We start from the raw sequence: 22,029 nt of genomic DNA, 5'->3' as shown, positions 1-22,029 counted from the left end.
AAGTGGAGAAGGACTTGGCTTCACTTGACATTTCTAATTGGCAATGGTTAGCACCTGAAAGAAGCGACAGACGCGCCTTGTTGAGCTCAGCCAAATCGCTTAGATGGCCAATAAAGAAAAAGAAAAATAAAATTACATCGAACCTTGTCAGAAAGTTGATGGTTTGCGTATCTTGGTTTAGGGGAGCCGTGACGTGACGCCTTAATTTTCTTGTCAGACCACCGGCTGGGAGTGGTTGGGCTAAAGGCACTTCAGACACAGGGAATAGTTCTCTCTCAACTGGTACTTATCACAATCTTGTCTCTCACAATTAGCAAAGCTGTATGGCTTTGCCTTTCCTGCGGATATGAGTAGATACATACTTAAAAGCCGCAATTCACACCGTAGCTATGACATTCTGCTACATGCCATAGTAGATCGGGATAGTATAGGAAAAGAATGCGATTTCTGGGCGAACAAATCAGAGGAATATCTTTCAATTAATCAGATTAGAAGTTCATTAAGTTCCATGTAAAATCGTAATTGTTCGCTAAAATAGGTAAACAAGCTTGTATTTAGAAAGACAGGAGAAACATTTTTGGATTTAACTAATAACTAAGAGAATCAGATTAATAAATACGTTCTGTCAACACTACGCAGTACAGAAATAAAAAATGTTCACCTGTCGAATTTAGTTGCAAAATTTCGGACTTCTTAACCCTCATTCGCTCCTCATATCAATTTGATTTGAATGGCATCAATACAGGGGTGTAACTCGAGGTTGTATGAAAGACTGCAAATGTAATATAATATACTTTCGCTCGAGGAATTTTGTACCTCTTATCTATCAGAAAGTGATTTTACATTCATTTTGCAACAAAAAAGATTGGAAGAATCTCATGTCATGTCAAACTGATATACGAGTACAGCCACTGTTATCAGTTTGACCTAGATTGAGCTGTCAGAGACATTTAAAATTAGCCGCAGTACGTATTACAAAGGAAAAACGTGAGAATAAGAAGAAGAAGCTGTCGGGTATTTATGAGTTCATTCATCGAGATCAAGTTGATAATGATGAAGAAAGCGTGCTTTTGAGTCTTATGGCAGTAATAGCGAAGTGAAATGTGAACATTTAGCGAACTCGAATCAGAGGATGATTGTAAAGCAAACGGATCAACTTCACGGTGATGACAACAAGACAAATGGTTTCGTTTTCTCAAACAAAGGCAAAACCATTCGCTACTATTTCGAATCTCATTTGAAATTGTTAAAAAATTATTTCTTTTTCGTCAGGACAAATATAGATTTTTTATAATACCCATTGCATGTCGTTTATTTCATAAGAGAAGGTACAACTTTTAACATTTTCATAAAACAGCAAGAAGAGCGAAGTGGAAAAGGAAACAAAAATTTATTTTTAATAATTCCCTATCATGTATTAATATGTATTCCGATATCTGCATTAATATATGAGTGAGTATAAGTATTTAAAACTATTTATTGAAAATTTAGTCGTATGAAATAGGTCCTTTAAAAAATTAAATTGATGAGAAAAGTAAAACCGAGTGTGCATCAGTTCCATATAAAACTATTATGTAGTTAGATGTGCATATGAAATTTTTCCGGATAACTTTTACTGACGCCCAGTGTTATCATCGTATTTTTATTAAAACTACTAGCTGAAGTAAAAATTGTATGGAGCCGATTGAAATCGATCGTGCCTGTAACATACTATAGAAACGACAAATTCATAGTGAGTGCGGAAACATAAATTTAAGTGGAACCCTGTAGACATTACAAGCATAGGCTCAGTATAAGGCGTTTTTCAATAGGTGCGCTTCAACTTTTTTCCGATAGGGAGGGCGAACGACGCAATATTTTTTATTTTTCGCTTGTCATTTGTAAACTTCATTAGTATACATTTCATCATGGAACGCCACACACTTGAGCAAATCTTGCAAATCGTGCAAATTTTTTATGAAAATAATCGTGCAAATTTTTTATGAAAATTTATAAATTTTCCAAAAAATCATCTTCAGTGATGAAGCTCACTTTTGGCTCAATGGCTTTGTCGACAAGCAAAATATGCGTTACTGGTCAGAAAGCAATCCACACGTGATTCATGAGGCACCGTTGCATCCCGAAAAAATCACTGTTTGGTGCGGTTTACATGCCGGCGGCGTAATTGGCCCATATTTTTTCGTTGACGAGAACGATCGCCACGTTACTGTGAATGGAAATCGATACCGCGACATGATAAACGATTATTTTTGGCCGCAATTGAATGGTATGGACTTAGACGACATGTGGTTTCAACAGGACGGGGCCACAAGCCACACAGCACACGCTACAATTGATTTGTTGAAGAGTAAGTTCGATGAGCGCATTATTTCCAGAAATGGACCGGTCGAATGGCCGCCGCGCTCGTGTGATTTGACGCCTCTAGACTTTTTTCTTTGGGGTTATGTGAAGTCATTGGTCTACAGTAACAAGCCGGCGACGATTTGTGAGCTCAGAGCCAATATTGAACGCGAAATTGCTGGAATTTCGGCCGATTTATGCAAAAGAGTGGTCGAAAATTGGGTTCAACGATTGAACTTCGTAAAACGTGCACGCGGTGGTCATGCAAACGTATACTTAAATGTATATGTTCAAACTCGATAATAAAAAAAAATTAGTTAAAAAAGTCAAACCGTTTGTGTTTTATTCAAAAAAAGTTGAAGCGCTCTTACTGAAAAAATGCTTTATATATATATTTTTTTGGTGGGTGAAGTAGGGTTCTGTCTACTGCGTCGTGTGGTGTGGCCACTAAAACGATCCCTCTTCTCCTTTTGGGGAGACACCCTTCCCGAAACTGCTTTCTATATTACTGCGGGAGGGCCCAGAACGGCATCCATAAAGGACCAATTCTATTCACTCACGTCTGGGTCCACCATATTTGTAGCCAGCTTTCATGCTATAGGCTCGTCTTCTTGTGTCTCTATCTATGCGGCTTCGCTTTGTTGCACTGTGTCGAGCTCAATCTTTTTTTTCGTAGTACGTTGTCGATATATTTCTTTACCGCATTCCAGCCGTCCTCGCGTTCGAGCATTTTGCTGATTATGTTGCTCGGTGCGATGTCGCCAATCTGCTCCCTCAGAGCATTTCTTTCCGCGAGCCATCTGTTACTAAAAAACGGGTGTTCAGCGTCATCGCTCAGCGCTTCGCAGTATATACACTTGGAATCGGTTACCTTGCCCATATGTATAGGTATGTCCGGAAGTATTCGTGGCCCGAGAGGAGCTGAGTTAAGAAGTAGTTCACTTCTCCGAAGTTCCTTTAGACCCATTTGTCAATTGATGGAATAAGTTTCGCCATCCATCTGCTACTCTGTTCAGTGTCCCATCGGCTTTGCCACTGCAGCATGGTTTGGCATCTCCGTTCTAAGAAACTAGTGACGATGTGTTTCTTCGTGGATAGGCTCAGTATATGGGTTTCTATTGCTGGCTAGTATTTACCGGTCCGTTGAACAATGCACCAGAGGCTATATGACGATTAAATCGGGCCGCTTATTGATGCATTTGATTTAATAATAAAATGGGAGGGAAAAGGTATGCTTTAGAGGTGTATAGATATTATGTGCATATACATATATGTATATCTTTATTTTTATCTTATTCTATATTTAGCTTTATCTTCGTGTGTATCTTTATCTTTCACACATGGGCCTAACAAAGAAAATACCCTTTTTTTGTTCAAGAACAACGCAATCATTCCAGCGCGGCTCTAACATTTCAATATCACTTTTATAGAACGACCTCTTTCTTCGATCGAAATTTCTTACCGGCGAATATTTTTTAGGTCTGCCAATAGTTGCTGGGAGCAAAATCTAGTAAGTACGGTGGATGTGGGAGCAATTCGAAGTTCAATTCATGTAGTTTTGCCATTGCTCAGAATCATCAACAAATTCCTGTTTTTTGTCAACAGTGAGCAAACGCGGCACCCACTTTGAACAGAGTTTTCTCATAGTAAAATGCTCCTGCAATATAAAACCAACACTTTTTTTTTTAATTCTTTACGATGTCAGCTAACTCACGACACTTTACTTTTCGATCATTCAAAACGATTTTATGTTTTTTTATATGTTCTGGTGTTACCGTTTCATTTCGACGTCCACGTTTGAAGTCAGCAAACCATTGTTTTATTGTTGTTTCTGATGGAACGGAGTCCCCATAACACTTTTCAAGCCATTGTTTCGCTTGAACGGTATTTTTCCACATCAAGAAGCAGTGTAAAATTAAAACACGAAATTCTTTTTGATCCATTGTTTTCAAAATAACAAAAGTAGCGCCACTCTTAGCACAATAACTCACGAGTTATTGAATACAATACCATGACATTTTAGCAAATGTCTTTATAAGGTTAGCGTTAACTGAAAAAATGTGAATGGAATAAAACTAGTACCGTTTATATGTTAAGCCCCGGACTTTTCTGCCCATGTGTCATTTTTATCTTCATCTTTATTTTTATCTTTATGTCTATATTTATATTCATCTTCATCTTTACCTTTATCTTATCCTACCTTTGTCTTTTTCTTCTCTACATATTCAACATTATCATTGTTCTAATATTAATTATGTATTTAAATTTAGCTTCATCCTTGTATTTATCACGCCGTGAGGGCCATGTTAGCTCTTTTAGCGTTGAAACTTAGGAACTTTTTGGAGTGTCTAAGACCCTCTACGTTGTTCCAATACTGATTTAATAGAGTTTTTGCCCAGTATTTTACTTTTTGTTTTAGGCTGTTTTTGTTGAATCCGAACATGGGACTAGGTCCGATGAAGTTTACATCTGCCCCTTTTTTGGCTTGAAAGTCTGCCTTTTCGTTGCCGTCATATGCCTCATGTCCTGGTACCCAAACTAATAAGACATTGTTTCTAAATGCCAGGTTATTGAGTGCCTTGTGACATTCTAAGAGAGTTTTTGAGTTGTAGGTATAGCTATCTAAAGCTTTTAGAACTGATTTGCTGTCCGACAGTATTTTAATCTTTACTCTCTTGTGGTTTTTACGTTGCATGATGTTTGCTGCTTCCATTATTGCGTATAGTTCCGCTTGGAAGATGGTGGTGTCCCTGGTGAGAGTGAATGATTTGTGGATTCTGGGCCCCACTACTCCTGCTCCTATACCATAAGGTGCTTTTGATCCATCAGTGTACCATTTTTGTGAATCATCATTCATCCATTTTGGGTTTGTTTTCCACTCGATCCTCTCAGGAAAGGTAACTGTGTATCCTTTTGTGAAACAGAGGGTTGGGTCAATGTGGTCTGAGACTTGAGCCATGCTTATGGTGTTTTTGATTTTATTTAGGATACTTAGGTGACAGGTGAGGTTGCCTAATTTGAAATGTTCTTAGCATGAGTGCTTGCGTAGCTGCTTCCTCTTGGATTGCTATATGAAGTGGTGGGAGATTAAGGAGTGCTTCCATTCCAGCTGTTGGGGTACTTCTCATAGCCCCTGTGATGCATAAGCAAGCAAGCCTTTGTACTTTTCTGTTTGGTTATCGCTGTTTGTTGGATAGATTTGCTCCACCGTACTAGTGTCCCATACAGTATGATTGGTCTAACCATTTGGGTGTATATCCAGAGGGCCATACTAGGGCTGAGGCCCCAGGATCTCCCTAGTAATTGTTTGGTTGTCCACAAGGATTTCGTGGCTTTTTTTGTTATATTATTTATATGTGATTCCCAAGTGAGTGTTTTATCTAAGGTTAAACCTAGATACTGGACCTCTTCCTTTAGTTCTATCACTGTTTCATTTATTTTCAATGTAGGAAACTCCATCTTTCTTTTTCTTGTGAAGGGGATTATTGTGGTTTTGTTAGGGTTGATCGACAGCCCCTCCTTTTTACACCATTCCCATGTTGCGTTCAAGGCGTTTTGCATTAAGACTGTTAGTGTCCTTTCATGGTTGTATTTTATTATAACATATACTATATGTCATCTGCATAACCAATGGTTATAAATCCCTTATTGTTTAGGTGCTGCACCAAGTCATCAACTAGTAGGGACCATAGCAGTGGAGAAAGAACTCCCCCTTGCGGACATCCCTTTACTGTTGTGACATTAAGGGGTTAGGTGGGTTTGAAAATTTCAAAAAATCGAATTTTGTTTTTTTGTCTCATTAAATAGTACAGTATGTTTAAAATACTCTCCTAAAATTTTAAGTCAATCCGAGTAAAATTCTAAGAGATAGACCCTTCAGAAGTTCCGCCCGTTAGGCCATGTCAGTTGAGCGCTTCGCTCGTATACGTGTTTATCTCAAAACTCCATTTTTTAAGTCGGTGGACACGATATCTCGAAAAGTTATGAAGCGATTTAGTTCAAATTTTGTACAAATCTTTGAAATAACATTATCTAGTTATTGAACGAAGGATTTTTTTTTTTTTGTTAATTACAACAATTTTTTTTTAGCCAATGTATGTCGAAAATTTCACTAAAAAATGTGTTTTTTGGTTCAAAGCCTGTCATAAATTCAAATTTTGATTTTTTTTGTTTTCCTTCGTACAACAACGAAATTTATCCATGTACTACGAAATTCGTTTGGTTTTCTGATTTTAGATGAACCAATAATGAGCTATGCTGTCCACGGCAAGATCATTTTTTTTTTGAGACGTCAAGGAAGATGAGGTACCAACGGCTGAGTTTTCGAAATTTTTAAATAAAAATTTCACAAAATACTGTTTATATATGTATCTTAGATACAGTGAATTGCTTAAATAAAATATATGATTTTATATACTAAAAAAAAAATAGTCAAAATCTTCTTTTTTTCAACCTCTGAAACCCACCTAACCCCTTAAGTTCAGCTTGGCCTAACGAGGCTTTAATAATCCTCTGATTAAGCATTTGGCTTATCTAATGTGTTAATATTGGGTTTGCCCCTCTTTTCTTCGAGTGCTGTTTCCATGGATTTGTAATTTGCGTTGTCGAAGGATATATACGATACATACATATGTATATGTATGTACACTTGTTTTGTATATTATTTCCGAATAATATAAGTATAATTCTGTATTCCTTCCTCTATATATAGTAGATCAGCCGTAAAAGAGATGTAAAGATGTGAGTGCGCATCAAAATGTATCAAATATTTCCTGGCTTATGTATGGGTTTTTCTTTCTTATGATAATACAAACATATATTCCTTACGTTCGATTCATGTCGCATAACGAGGAGATTAATACCATTGAAGCTGAGATAAAATTCAAAAAACATTCTCCAATAAATAGTCCAGAAAGAGCAAAAAAGTAGAATATAGGAGATCATACGCCGGTGAAAGAAATCGATGTATACGTTATGTTTTATACAGCTCAATGCAAAAAGAAAAACGCGCTATTATATATCTTCAAAATGCACATAACCCTTGTACTTTGAATGTTTTGCTAAATTCCTTAAATAGAACAAAACAAAATTGATGTTATACATATACATTTCTTTATAATTTTCTAACACAAATACGACCGATGCGAATAACCAAGTGAGGCATATTATTTTTCCTTTCGAAGGATACCAAATTAAAAAACTTATTTCAGCTTTTGTAGACTAGCTGATTTTAGCATAGTGAAGGTTTAAATATGGAAAACTAAAATATCACATGCACGAGAATATTATATTTAAGTGATGAAAAAAGCAGCACAAATACTATTACAATATCTGGCACAGTTTGCGACCAATTCCCATTAAAGTTAATATATTTTTCTTTACTAGCAGAAGTATTTTATATTTACTGAGAATCCACAATCAATCGTTTTTTGTTAATATATAAATGCATGCATTCAGTATTTCTCGTCTGCTTCTCTCCCTCTTCAACTTGTCATCTCCTCTCAACAAGCGTTACTGCGTGAGCTACTCGACGAGCTCAAGCTAGTGGTGCTGGTTTTCTGTAATTCGCAAAGTCGATCCCATGCAATATTGAACTGCCGAGTTGTGCGGGCCAATGCCAAACGTGCAAATGGACCCAGAGTTCTGTAGCCATTGTTTATGAAGCGCACAAATCCGGTCGAAGAGAGTTCTTTTAGCGCCATTCTCACTTGTGCCTCCACGTCGCCACAAGCAAAGCCTCTGAAAAAAATATGTACATAAATTGATTAAATTTAAAAAAATGTATACTAAGTAAAAAAAAAATATACTCTTTTTCCAACATATCAATGATGTGGCTCTCCTTTAGGCCGCGCGCAAATTTCGGATGATCCTGAAACAGACGTATCGTGTCGAATACGAAAAGAGGCAAATGCAGGTGGTAAATATTACGGCGCAGACATGACGTTGATGGCTCACAATCGCGAATGTTTCCACGCATTTCTTTGCTTTTTCTACTCTATTAGCTTATACACTTTGCTAAAAACTTGTGTCGGTAAATTTTGAAAATAAAATATATATGGGCTTTTGCAATATGTTTAAAAAATAGATTTATAAGTTTATGGTTGGTGCTTTTTAAGTAACTAAATAAAAATTTGTTTTTATGACAGATAAGAAAATAAATTTCAAATTGAAAAGTAAATGACAGCCTATGAAATATACACAGTGGGTGTGAAAAATAAGTAAATAAACTCATTGAATTGAGTCAAAATAATTACGTGTTTCTTTATTATGATGAGTGAAAATTAAATGAATTGGATTCATTTAAAGTTTTTTGTACAAGAAATAGAAAGAAGAGCTATTTGAGAGCACTCCAAAAATAAGTAACCTTAAAACTTGCATTGGGAGACTTTACTCTCTACATACTTTACCATCCCCATCCGCTGTGCGTGGAATGCTTCACAAAGAAGGAAAACACGGTCGAATTATACGAAAAATTACGCACATAAACAAAATACGTCTTCAAAAGAAGTAAACTTCGTGCGCGGATAAAATATTTGTAAACCCGTTAGAATTTCTAAGTCCCGAAACTAAAGTTTAATGGTTTCAGGATGTACGTCTGTTTATGGAGTAGGCAAAACAATATTGGGTTCCGGAATAAGTTCGTTGCGTTTTTACCGAAGACTTTTATTTAAACAAAAAACAATAATTATATCATTAAGTTAATCAATTATATATTCGCCGTTGCTGTTTACAACCTTTTCCCACCTCTGGACCAATTTGTTGATGCCGTTCAGCCAAAAATCGCCTGGTCTGGTGTCAAAAAAATTGTTGAGCCAGTTTTTAAGGACCTTTTTGGTTTGGCCCTTCATATGGTTTCGTAGGGAGCGAAAAATGTCGGTGTAAGGTATGCAGAATACGGCGGAGGGTGAAGGACCTCCCATTCGAGCTCTTGGAGTGCGGCTTGGATGACTTGGGCAACATGCGGCCTGGCGTTGTCCTGAAGAAGTATGTTTTCACCATGTCGATCAGGTCTTTTCAGTCGAATAGCCTCATTCACGCGGTGTACCTAGGCAATATAGGGCTCCGTGTTGACCGTGACATTCTTTTCGTGCATTTCTCAGTGCATCACGCCCTGCAAGTCCCACCAAACACAGATCGTCTTCTTTGGATGAAGATCCGGCTTGACTCTCGGCTTTGGCGTATCTCCATCCACTCCCTTCTTTACTTCACATTGATATATAGGCACCATTTCTCATCTCCCGTGACAATCTGGTCCAAAAAACGGTGGTTATAAACGCGTGTTGCTCGATGGCGGGCGAGATCCTGAGAAGCAATTTTAAGGCGACTTTCTTTGTTTTTTTCAAGGCTCCCAATTTTTTGGTAAATCCCATTAAGTGAAGGTGATTGAGAATCGTTTTATGATCGCAATTTATTTTTCCCGCCAATTCGTGACTGGTTTGGCGACTGTTCTCCCTCAATTTTTGAGCCGTTCTTCATCGAATTCAAAAGGCCTTCCGCTGTGGGGACGTGTCATCGACGTCAAAGTGGCCAGTTTTGAACTTTGCAAACCATTTCCGCGCTGCAAACTCACCTATCACACCTTTTCCATACACGTCGCAGATGTTCCGAGCTGCTTTGGCAGCTTTCTGACCTCGATGAAAAGCAAAGAAGAGCAGATGTCGAAAATATTGATTTTTGCCTCCCGCGTATTCCATGTCTAAGCCTCAAAACTAATAAGAAATTAAATAACTGAAAAATACAATTAACATATTTTTATAGAGCAGAAATAGTTCTATCGAAAGAATACTTACCCTTTGCCAAACAGCAAACAAATCATTGTGAAACAAAAGAAAATATAGAAATGCTATAACTTATTCCCCAACCCAATGGTATTCGAAGGCATAACCAATTCCCAAATTTATCTTAACTTGATAAATAAATAGAGACTTAAAGAACTAAAAAACCGTTTTACTGACAGATAGAATTAGAAAGTAGAAAATATTGTTTAAAATAAGTGTACAACAATTTAAAAAAAAAAAGTAAAATTTAAGTAGTAGCCAATCAGCAGCTAAAATTTATATAACTCATTCTATTGCGTTGGCAACTAAGTAATTGGGGATTTCACTCATAGATGGCTTCAGTTGAATTTTTAGGTTTGCAGACGTAGTACAAAGTAAAACACATTTTGTTATTTGATAGTTGGCAATTCAGTTGTCAATCAGTAAAAAAAGTTGTTTAATCGGGTGCGTAGTTTTCGTTTGGCGTTCATTGAAAAATGGAAAATCGAAGGAAACATTTTCGTCATATTTTGATATTTTATTTCCGCAAAAGGAAAATCGCAACGTAAGCTCATTCAAAGTTTATAGGGACGAAGCCTTAAAAGAACGGCAGTGTCAAAATTGGCCTGCCAAATTTCGTTCTAGTGATTTTTAACTCAATGATGAAAAACGCTCTGGCCGTTCAGTTGAAGTTGCAGACGCCCAAATCAAAGCAATAATGGATTCGGATCATCATAGCACAACACGTGAGATTGCACAGAAGCTTCATGTATCACATACATACATTGAAAATCACTTAAATCAACTTGGCCATGTTCAAAAACTCGATACATGGGTTCCTCACGAACTGAGAGAAACGCAGTAACAGCTGCGATTTGCCAAAGAAACGTAATGAAAATGATCCAAATAACTGATAACTGGCGATGAAAAATGGGTTGTTTACAACAAAAGCAAGCTGAAAAGATCGTGGAGCAGGCCAGGTGAACCAACTCAAACAACAGCAAAAGCTGATATTCATCAAAAGAAGGTTTTGTTATCAGTTTGGTGGGATTACAAAGGAATTGTCTACTTTGAACTCTTACCATTCAACCGAACAATCAATTCTAATGTCTACATTGAACAACTAACGAAATTAAGCAATGCAGTTGAAGAAAAGCGGCCCGAATTGACAAATCGAAAAAGTATTGGATTCCATCATGACAATGCAAGGCCACAAACATCTTTGGCCACTCGGCAAAAATTATTGGAGCTTGATGGAGATGTTGCGTTACACTCACCATATAGTCCTGACCTTGCACCATTTGATTACTTTTTCTTTTCATCTGTACAAAACTCCTTGAATGATAAAAATTTCAATAATGAAGATGATGTCAAATCGTACCTGATTCAGTTGTTTGCTAATAAAACCCAGAAGTTTTATGAACGTGGGATTATGATGCTGCCTGAAAGATGGCAAAAGGTCATTGATCAAAATGGGCAATACATTACAGAATAAAGTTATTGAGTTCCATGAAAAAATTGTCTTTGATTTTCTAAAAAAAAATCCGGAATTACTTGGTTACCAACCCATTAAATAAATATTCTATGGGAATCGTATTATATTTATAAACATAATAACCCGTAATAAAGCTTAAGACACACATATAACGGGTGATTTTTTAGCCATTATCTTTTTAAACAGTTGGTTTAAACAGCTGACGCACGTTTCGTGTTTTGTTTCACTCTCAAACATCTTCAGTTTGGTCTATAATTTAACCATGAATCGTCTTACAAACGAGCAACGCTTGCAAATCATTGAATTTTATAATAAAAATGCGTGTTCTGTTAAGAAAGTTTATCGCGCGCTTCTTCCATTTTATGGTCAGTTTAATCGACCCACTGAAGCGGCTTTTCGAGCTATTCTGACTAAATTTAGAATCTAATTTACATTATTGGACATCAAACCACCAACACGCTTACGTAGAGTGCGAACTGAAGAAAATATCGCAGCTATATCGGCCAGTGTTAATGATGACCATCAATTATCGATTCGTCGCCGTTCGCAGCAATTGGACCTCTGTTACTCAGCAACGTGGAAAATTTTGCGAAAGGATTTAGGTGTGACGCCTTTCAAAATACAGCTGGTGCCAGAATTGAAGCCGGACGACCTACCGCAACGCAGAATTTTGGTGAATGGGCTCTTGGAAAGTTGACCGAAGATCCACTTTTTTATCGAAAAATTGTGTTCAGCGACGAAAGCTCATTTTTGGATCAATGGGTACGTAAATAAGCAGAATTGTCGATTTTGGAGTGAAGATCAGCCAGAAGAATTACAAGAGCTACCAATGTATCCAGAAAAGGTCACAGTTTGGTGTGGTTTATGAGCTGGAGGTATCTTTGGACCGTATTTCTTCAAAGATGCTGCGAATCGTAACATAACTGTGAATGGTGAGCGCTACCGTGAAATAATATCCAACTTTTTGTTGCCCAAAATGCAAGAGCTTGACTTGCATGACATGTGGTTTCAGCAAGACGGTGCCATATGCCACACAGCACGCGTAACAATGGGCTTATTGAGAGGCGAGTTCGGTGAACATTTTATTTCACGTTCGGGACCTGTCAATTGGCCACCCAGATCGTGTGATATAACGCCTTTAGATTATTTTTTGTGGGGCTATGTTAAAGCTCATGTCAATTCAGGCAAGCCTGCTTCAATTAACGCATTGAAAGACAACATTAAAGCATTTATATGTGAGATACCCGCCGAAACATTGGAAAGAGTATGCCAAAATTGGACTAAGCGAATGGACCATTTGAAGCGCAGTCGCGGTCAACATTTGCATAAAATAATCTGCAAATATTAAATTATATGGACTGTACTATCGATTTAAATAAAAATTGCATGCATTTTTAGGTATTTTATGTGTGTTTTTTTGAAAACTTTCCTATAGCTCTTAAAAAACCACCCTTTACATACATAGAAACGTATTAGAAGAATAGCTTTCAAATATAGCCTTTGATAATTTCAAACTACATACAAGCTGGAGTGTCGCACATCCGAGTACGTCACTGCCTTGAAAAAGCTTCTGATAAAAACCATCTACCCTTTGAAAGAGACAGAAAATTGCTGACCCAAAAACTTTGCCTAAATATTTAAAAAAGAAAGTATGCACCATACTAAGTGAAATTATCAATGGAAAAATACTAATTTTAGCAAACATGAGCGCCACCAGAACTCTCGAACACATGTTACCAGTTTATTTACGTGCTAATGTCATCTAATTAGAGGTGTCATTAACAACCTGCCAACAAATTAACCCTGACAAACTAATAACCCAATACCTTTTTTTTTGTTTTATTTTTTGTGTTTACATACATTCACATGTTTTTTTAACAACACACTTCTTTTATTTTCAATAACAATTACATTCATTGGATTTATTACATTCTCATTTGTAATTGTAGGTTTATTTGGTTTCGGAATGTCATATAATTTTCTCTGTTCTTTACTTTGTTATTTGAAGGCACAGCCCATCATATTATTGGCGACTGCATAGATTAAATATTTGTATGAAAGCACCAAAAAAATAGAAGCCCAAATGAAAAAGACTGGGTATAAGTTACGATTCAGTGAGATATGAGATTTAAAAGCAACAAAAAACGATAGACACGCACCAACCCATGCGGCTATGGCGGTCACTCATACTTTCTTACAATAAATCAAGCTTCCAAACTTTACAGAAAATTTAGAAAAATTTAACAGTTTAATCTAAATTTCAAATTTTTTGCACAGAAAGTTTTAGGTATGCAGCAATTGGCTCATGAAGTTTTAGTGAATTAAATGCACCCTGTCGCGTTGAATTTTAATAATTTTTTTTTTTTTGCCACGTGTCTTTAGCGTTAGTTTTTTTTTTTTTTTTTGCAAACAGTCTTGCCGTTTTTCTTTTACAAGAAATTGGTTTTTATAAATACTCATTTTTTAATAAGCGTATTTACTGAGTCCATCGTAGAAAAGTTACAAGTACAGCACTGCGTTGCGACTACGAAAAATTTGCTAGCACTGAATCAACATGTATTAAATAAGAGATTATTATGTCAAAAACTGTACGACAGCATAAAATTAATCATCATTTTGAATAACTTTTTTACAATTAAAAAAAAATGATTTTGAGTGATGGAAATCTTTATTTTGATCTTCATGCGCTCCATTGCTTGCTTGCCAAGTGCCAAATTTGATTGACGTACGACGACATTTGCAAAAATTGCAATTTGCAATCCAATAGGATGATTCATTTTGCGCCACCTTACATAAACAAACTACTTTATAGTATTTTCCTTACGACAACACTGCCAAATCCAATCACACAGCTGGCACAAAGTAAACACCCAGGCTTTAGCTTAATAATTATTCCTTTCGAGCGATTTTGCAATTACAGTCGGGTCTGGATATAGTGAACACGTCGATGTAGTGAATAATCTAAGTAGTGAACATTCGAGAACCTCTAAATCGTGAACAAAATTTGAAAAACAACTCCAAACAGAAGCAACAAAAAACAGGCAACATAATCGGAAATGAAAGCGCGTATTCCCCTTGAGGTGCTGGCCCGAATCCAGGCGGGCTTTGCTTGTTTGGCTTCGATAACTGTCAACAATGAATAGAGCAGTACTGAAATATATGGAGCTTCGCTTGAAGCGCTTTCATATTAGGAGTTGTATTTCATTTAATTTGGTTTGGCTTAGCATTATTTGTGTGTTATAAATAATCTGCATTAGGAAGATATTGGAGCCCTGATTGAATACTTTTTTAAACGAATCTCCAGCAATTCGTGCAACACGTAGAAGAAGTGATTCATGTATTTGTAAATCAGTGATTTCATGTATTTCATGTGTCTCTTGCTAGCTTGAGCAAAGCACTTTCTAACAGCCCATGTTTTTGTCGATCTAAATATAATTCGCGCTCACATAATTTTCATCGTTGGCGTGATTGGCATCTTATTTATACATTTTTACTATTGAAAGACTAGCAATATTTTTTCACAGCTTCTAGTTAACATCAGGATTCAAAAATGTATTATATATTATGGAATATGGTTAACAACTCTGTTTCCTTTTTACTTTTCCTGCCTTATTATTGTGACAGCGTTCAAAGCGCCCATTTGGCCATACAAGTTTTCAAAGCCAAGCAAAACAAGTACAGTAACCAAAGCCAGCCTTCATTCGGCCAGCACCTTTGGGTTGTTGAATTGGCTGCTGTTATTTCACATTAACGTCAGGGCTTGATCTAAGATGATGGAATATAGTTGCGTCTTCCAAATTCGGTGTGTCGTCCAAGCGCATGAATAAACGAACAAAAGGAAGAGGAATTACTTTTTTGTGAAGGGAAATAGTAGGCGAGAGCAATAAAAACTACCAAACATGCGAAGTTATACACACAAAGACGCTTAGTTTCTGAATGGTAATACATTTCATAGTATCATTGTAGTGCTTTCGAGGAAATTCCTTTCTTTCGGGACAAATCTAAATCAGTAAAAATCTCGAAAAAGGCGTTAGTGTTTCAACTTTGTTTTTCAAATATTTGGAGTAGCTGAACCAATAATTGCGAAAATAAACAGAAAGATAAGTAATATTATCTCTCACTAGACAATTTTGGCATCTAAGAGGAAGACTCGTAAAAAAGGCGAGTACTCGTTGTAATAATCTCGTGCATGGCTATTTTGGGTAAATAAAACAAGATTTGGAACAGAAACTGTTGGCCTTGATATAGTCAACAACCTGAGTACTACGAACAGGCCTTGCAATAATTAGTTCATTATATCCAGACACGACAGTATTTTCATTGTTGTGCGAATAAACTGAGGAGTGCGTTGGTATTTTTCAATGAAAAAAGCAACAAAATGTATATCTAATATTATAAGTCCAAAATTGCAAATATCTTAAAACCTTGGCGGGCACCGTAGCCGAATGCGTTGATGCTTAACCACCACTCGAGAGGGCGTAGGTTCGAATTTCCTTGCATGAACATCAAACAATAGAACAAATTTTCTGTAATAGCGATCGCCCCTCAGCAATGGCAAACCTCCGACTATATTTCTGCCAGTTCGGAGTCGACTTAAAGCTGTAGGAACAACATCAAACGCTCGTCACAAAAAGGCGGAGGCGCTCGACCAAACAACTAACAGAAGTGTACGAGCCAATAATTTATTTATTTTTTAAATACTCAAATTACAGATTATTTAAAAATTTAAAAAATTACCAAGTCAGCTGTTAAGCTCTCAAGCAACATTTTTTCAAAATCTTCTCTTTTGCTATTTTTTGGAACCCCGTCAAAATTCTGGATTCCAGCAATCGATAGTAATGGTGCGTTTTTTTTAATTTTTGCCCTCAATCGAAAATCACACACAAGCAAAAATTAAAAAAAAAAAAACATCTTATAAATAAAAATCATTTGGTTCCCCGCGAGGTGTCGCCGCAGTCGAGTTATTTTTAAAAATCGTATTTATGGCCCGATTTGGTTCATATCCGAAATGTCTATTGTTAATGTGGAGAGAAATAATTTTGCCATATGCTTGGCCGTTACGTGGCGCCAGAGCCAAGTTATTACTAAAAACCGTATAGGTAGATATATGGCTCGATTTTGCTCATTTTCAAAACTAAGCTTTTGCTATATGAGTATTTACCCATAAAAAGGCTCTGATGCCAAGTTATTACTTAAAATCTTATTTATAGTGCAAATCGTCTTATATTTGAAGTGTATATTTTTAATGTTACAAAAGGTTATTTCCCATAATTTTCACACAGAAATTTTGTATCTTCCTCCAAGCATAAACAAAAATTTATCACAGTTAACGTTTGTTTTTCTGTGACGTTCCGCATTGAATGTTGAACATTTTGGGAACTAAATTCAAAAGGATAACTCGCTAGATTATGTCATCCAAATGGATGAAAACGCTCCAGATCTTAAAGTATTCGGTACCAGCTGGTTGTAGCAGAGGGAGAGGAAGGCCTTCTCTAAGTTGAAAAGATCAGATGGAGAAGGAGTTGGCTTCACTTGGTGTATCCAACTGGCCGCGGTACGCACAAGCAGTTATCGCGCCAATTAAGAAAAAGAAGATAAGATGGATTGTTGAAAAATAAGACCATATGATGTGAACGCAGAAATCTCTGATTCCAAAACAAATTCAGAGTTGCATGAAATAGTAATGAAGCATAAGTATACATACATAATTGAGGATTTGCTAACTGCAAAAAAGTCGGATAATTGTTTTATTTATTGTAAAAAGCAAGCAACAAACAAACTAATATAAAATAACAAAATATTTTTACACCAATTGAAAACTTGTAATGATGTGCTCATTAAAAAAAATCAGAATCAAATCATGTGTAAAACAAGGCGAATCTATTAGAGGTGGTATCGGTAAATAAGCTAAGTGGTTTTTTTCTTTCGCCGTGCCCATCCAGATGTCAGCATAAAATGAAATGACGAAAAGCCATTCCATTCGTACTATCATCGCGTGCTTCTAGCTCCAAATTCATGTCGGATGTGCAACACAATTCGTCCTTTTCTTTATCTTTTGTTCTGATACTACAATATACAAAACGTTGTTGTTGGTCTGGTGCCACCACCTTCAATGGATGCGGCTTGGTGTAAATTTTTCCTTACTGTTTCATCTGGAAATGAAATCGGAGAAAAAACGAAACTATACTAATTTTTATTTTTAATTTTCCTTTTTCCTGGTATCGACTTATTGACTTCCTATAAATATATCGAAACTGTAGATATAGAGGAGAATTTTTGCAACCCCTTCAACTTCTGTATATCGAGGTTTTACTGTATAAAGACTAGTTTACTGATTTGTTTTCGATTTTAGCGTGTGCGCTGTCACATTCTATTTGAATATTATCTTTTTCTAAATATTTTTATTCTATCTCCTTATTATGTTACAAAAAATGTCCAGCAAAATCGTGTGGATAGGGGATTTCGCTCTTGTAATATAATATTATTGCTGATAGTGGCATTTAGAATTTTTCAAACTAAATACATATTAGGTTCGAAAATAATATCATTGGTGAAAAATAAGTCAGAGCGTATGCTGACATCAAAGACTCATTTCCGTCAAGGTTACAGAAAGACAGTTATTGAACATAGGCCCTCGGTATTTTTTACACAGCACCAAAAACCTAAAATAGGTTGTTCCCCAAGGCGCTAAAAATATTACCCACTAAATATACAAAGTACGAGTAGCTTGCTTTAGCGGCACAACAAAACGGATCGGGTTTTTGCCGGTAATTTGTGTTGTGATAAGATTAGAATGAGCGATGTAACAAAGTCCCCTAGAGTCCGTTATAAGTGCATAACAGCAAAAAAATCAAAGTAAGTTTTGATTACTTCAAACATACACTTTATTATTCTAAAACTCAATGAAAAACAAAACTGGTAACTGATAATACAAGTAAAATAAATGAGAAATAAAGCTGCATACTTGAATTTATTTTTTTAATTATGATGTGAGTGATTTTTATGAAAATTTCCACAGAATTTGAAACTTAGATTTATAAGGTTTTGTAGGAGAATGAACTATGCCTAAAAACAAAACTATTAAAATGACATAAGAAATATAATTTGCCAATTTGTCAAAATGTATCAAGAAGACTCTGTGTTATATGTATGTAGTTATTTCAGGCAGTGTAGGCCGAGTAATTTATTAGACCCGTGCAAAAATATTTAGGAATAAGCAGGGTTGGGCATAGTGCACTAAATAATTAGTGAAATAAGCGGATTTAGTGATAATGAACCCCTCATTTTAGGTAGGTAGGTAGGTGAAATGGTTGAAGTGCACCTGGCACTCCTCAAGTAGCACTAAAGCGCCGTTTTGATACCACTTTGAGACCTCCAACAAGCAGATACATACAGCCATAAGGTAGTAGCCCGGTGTGACGGGTTCAAAAAATCGAATTTATTTGTTTTTACATTTTTCGGAAGAAAAACATCTTAAAAATGTACTTTAAAAATTTCAGACAGAAATTTTAATTATTTTTAAAGTTATAGCTAAAATAAGAGAGCGCGCCGTAGTGTGTATGAAAGCGTGTGACACGCCAGCAGCAGCTGTTGTTGAAACTTTAAACGCGTTTTTCTCAAAACCATGTTTTCGAAATTTCAGGGAATCACTGACTCAAAACTATTCAACCGATTTGGTTAAAAATTTAACCCGTTATTCCAGACACACATATCTAGATCCCGGATCTTTAAAACATTTAATGTTTTAATTATAAACTATTTAATTTAAACAATTTATGAAGAAAAAAAATTAGATTTTGAGAACTTTTTTCACAAGTTCGCCATTTTGTTTTTGTTTTTTTATTTTTATGTATATTTTAGGTTCGGGACCCAAAATAAAGTCTACAGAATAATAATATCTTTGAATTTTTTATTTCAGATGACTTTGGAAGTCTGTGTGTTTCCCCGAACCAACTCATCTTTTTTTTAAGGACTCCACTTTGACGTCAAAAATTTTAAATAAATTAATATAAAATTAACTTTAAAAAAATTTTTTTATATACTTCAAAACATCAATAAAAACATGTAGGAACTTTAAAACGATCGCATTTTATTTTCTTTTTAAAAAAAGATTCATGAAAAAACTTCGGAATTTCGGTCGTTACACCGGACTACTACCATAATGGATTTAGTTGGCGCACTGGCCCAGCCTGTCGAAGAAAGGAGCTCCCAGTGACCTTAGCCTTCTAGCTGCCAAACCCGGACATTTACAGAGAAAATGCTCTACAGTCTCCTTCTCTGAAAGGTCCCCACAGCTTCTGCAGTGGGGGTTAAATGGTAACCCTAGCTTTGTGCCGATCGTCCAGTGACCGGTAAACACAGCTACGAGCTTGGAAATTGAATGGCGAGGAGTTCAAAAAACTTTCTGAGTCCTTCGTATATCGTATTGGGGCCAAAGGGCTTTCGAAATAGCACACGAAGAAATGGAGCTCCATCTTTTCTGCGCTTTCCTGAGAAATAATTTGCGCATTTCCCCTTTAACAACTGTCAAGGGGATGCTGATGACCGGGTAGGAGGTCTCTTAGGCCAATTCAATCCCCTTCCTGGCAAGCTTTCATTTCCCTCTATGTTCCTATGTCCTGGAACCCAGATCAGAGAAATGTTACCTGCACATCCAAGAGATGTGATCTCTTCTTTACATGAGTTAACTAATTTCGGTCTGCACCATGGTCTCGTCAGAGCCTTAATCACGGCTTGACTATCGGAGAAAATGTTAATATCTCCCTCGCTCTCTCGTTCCTTAAGCATTTTGCATGCCTACAAGATCGCAAATACTTCTGCTTGAAAAACACTAGTAGTGTTCGGCAGTTTAAAGGAGATAGATAAATTGGCTCATTTAGAGAAAACCCCTGCTCCGACTCCCGATTCCATCTTGGAACTGTCAGTGAAAACAGAGGTGCAAGCTTCGGTGCAAATTTTCCCCTCGATCCAATCCTGCCTATTTGGAAAGATTGCTCTAGCACGACCCACTGCGTTGTACATCCACAGCACGACCTGTGGCTAGAGTCCCCATTTTTTACCGAACATAGATTTGCAAGAGTAGAAGGCTATACTGGCCTTCTTTAGCCGATTTTCAATGTGTAGCTTCCAATGGAGCTTGGAGTCAAGTATCACTCCAACTACTAATATCTAACTTCCGATGAGAGCGGGAGAACGTGGTTGTTTAAATTAGGGAGTCGAAAGGGTGGAGGTTTATATTTTCTGGTAAATAGCATCAGCTCCGTTTTGTCAGAGTTGACTCGGAGGCCACAAGTGGCAGCCCAGCGACTGAGTACAGCCAGTGACCTTTCCAAAATCTCAGCCATGACTGCGGGAAACGCTCCCGATACCATCAGGACCAAGTCATCGGTCCCTTATTTTAACTACCACTAAAAAATTAGTGATGTTGCAATTTAGTGGTAGTGCAAAATGCCCAACCGTGGAATAAGTAGTTGCACAATGAGTGCATTACTGATCCATGTTATCCTTAAGGGGATCATTTAACAATGAAAACTTAGAGTTTCCAACATGACATTTCAACTACAAGTAAAGTATTTCCATTGAAAATAATTCAATATTCATGATTTATAATACTGAAAACGAAGTTTTTTTTTTGGCGGCCACGATTCTGGCTAATTGACTGATCTGAAATCAAAAAATAAAGAAGCATTTCAGTCTGTCATATTGGGGATTTCGAAATTATGATTAATCCAAAATATGATTTTTTACGTCGTTTCGCAACTTTTCCAGAAATCGCTGATTTTTTGTACATATTTGTCGTGCAGTCTGTCTAATCGAAGCGTGGGCGCCATAACTCAGAAACTATTCTACCAATTCGGTTCTACCACACTGCATGGCCTTATAATATTTATTATACGCAATATATTCAATAAAATATTTATATGGTCAACACCATTAGCTATAATGGCTTCACATCTTCGAGTCATATTTGTGTTAGTTTCTGCGATTACTTCCACGGTAATCACTCCAAAGCAGCCGAATTTGCATTCCCACGACAGTCGGTTCTAAGCTATCTCCGACCAAGGGCTTGTCACTCCAGCACCATTCCCCGTACATATATGAGGAATCTTTATGCTGCAACAACAACAACAACAATATCCGAATTTGCCGAAATTTGCCCATGCATACTTGTTCTCCTTTAAGTTTTTGCTCAACTATTGCCCAAACATTTTCAATAAGGCTGCTATTTCCACTCTGCAATCTTCGGCTTCGCTGCTTGGGATCGTTGTCTTCTTGTAATGTTCAAGTTTGGCTAGTTCTTCCAAACGCCTTCGCAGCTGTCGATAATAAAACTTTTTGCTGTCGATAATCTGCTTTTTGGTAAATTTTATTAATAAAAACTGCATTCAAATTGGCGATAAGCACAAATAAATGGCCAAATCGCTTAACAGTTCGTTG

At 36.6% G+C, this 22,029-nt stretch overlaps 1 protein-coding gene across 1 annotated transcript; it reads right to left on the bottom strand.

The window, feature by feature from the left end:
- Positions 1-7,608: 7,608 nt before the first annotated feature.
- On the bottom strand, positions 7,609-8,481 carry LOC128867619 (uncharacterized). Its single transcript, XM_054109029.1, has 2 exons — positions 8,148-8,481; positions 7,609-8,079 (listed from the first exon to the last, which is right to left on the bottom strand). Exons 1-2 carry the CDS (start codon positions 8,315-8,317, stop codon positions 7,842-7,844), a joined length of 408 nt encoding a protein of 135 aa, XP_053965004.1. The 5' UTR covers positions 8,318-8,481; the 3' UTR covers positions 7,609-7,841.
- Between the last annotated feature and the right edge of the window lie 13,548 nt (positions 8,482-22,029).

This window comes from Anastrepha ludens, chromosome 6 (genome assembly GCF_028408465.1).
Source record: "Anastrepha ludens isolate Willacy chromosome 6, idAnaLude1.1, whole genome shotgun sequence".
Taxonomy (NCBI): Eukaryota; Metazoa; Arthropoda; class Insecta; order Diptera; family Tephritidae; genus Anastrepha; species Anastrepha ludens.
This window is presented reverse-complemented; position numbering and strand designations above follow the sequence as displayed.

What these genes read in the sequence shown, in the direction of transcription:
- LOC128867619 (XM_054109029.1), bottom strand. Translation starts at nt 8,317, where the DNA reads ATGCGTGGAAACATTCGCGATTGTGAGCCATCAACGTCATGTCTGCGC. An exon ending in ATTGATATGTTGGAAAAAGA is followed by an intron (nt 8,080 to 8,147) that starts GTATATTTTTTT and finishes TATTTTTTTCAG; the next exon opens with AGGCTTTGCTTGTGGCGACG.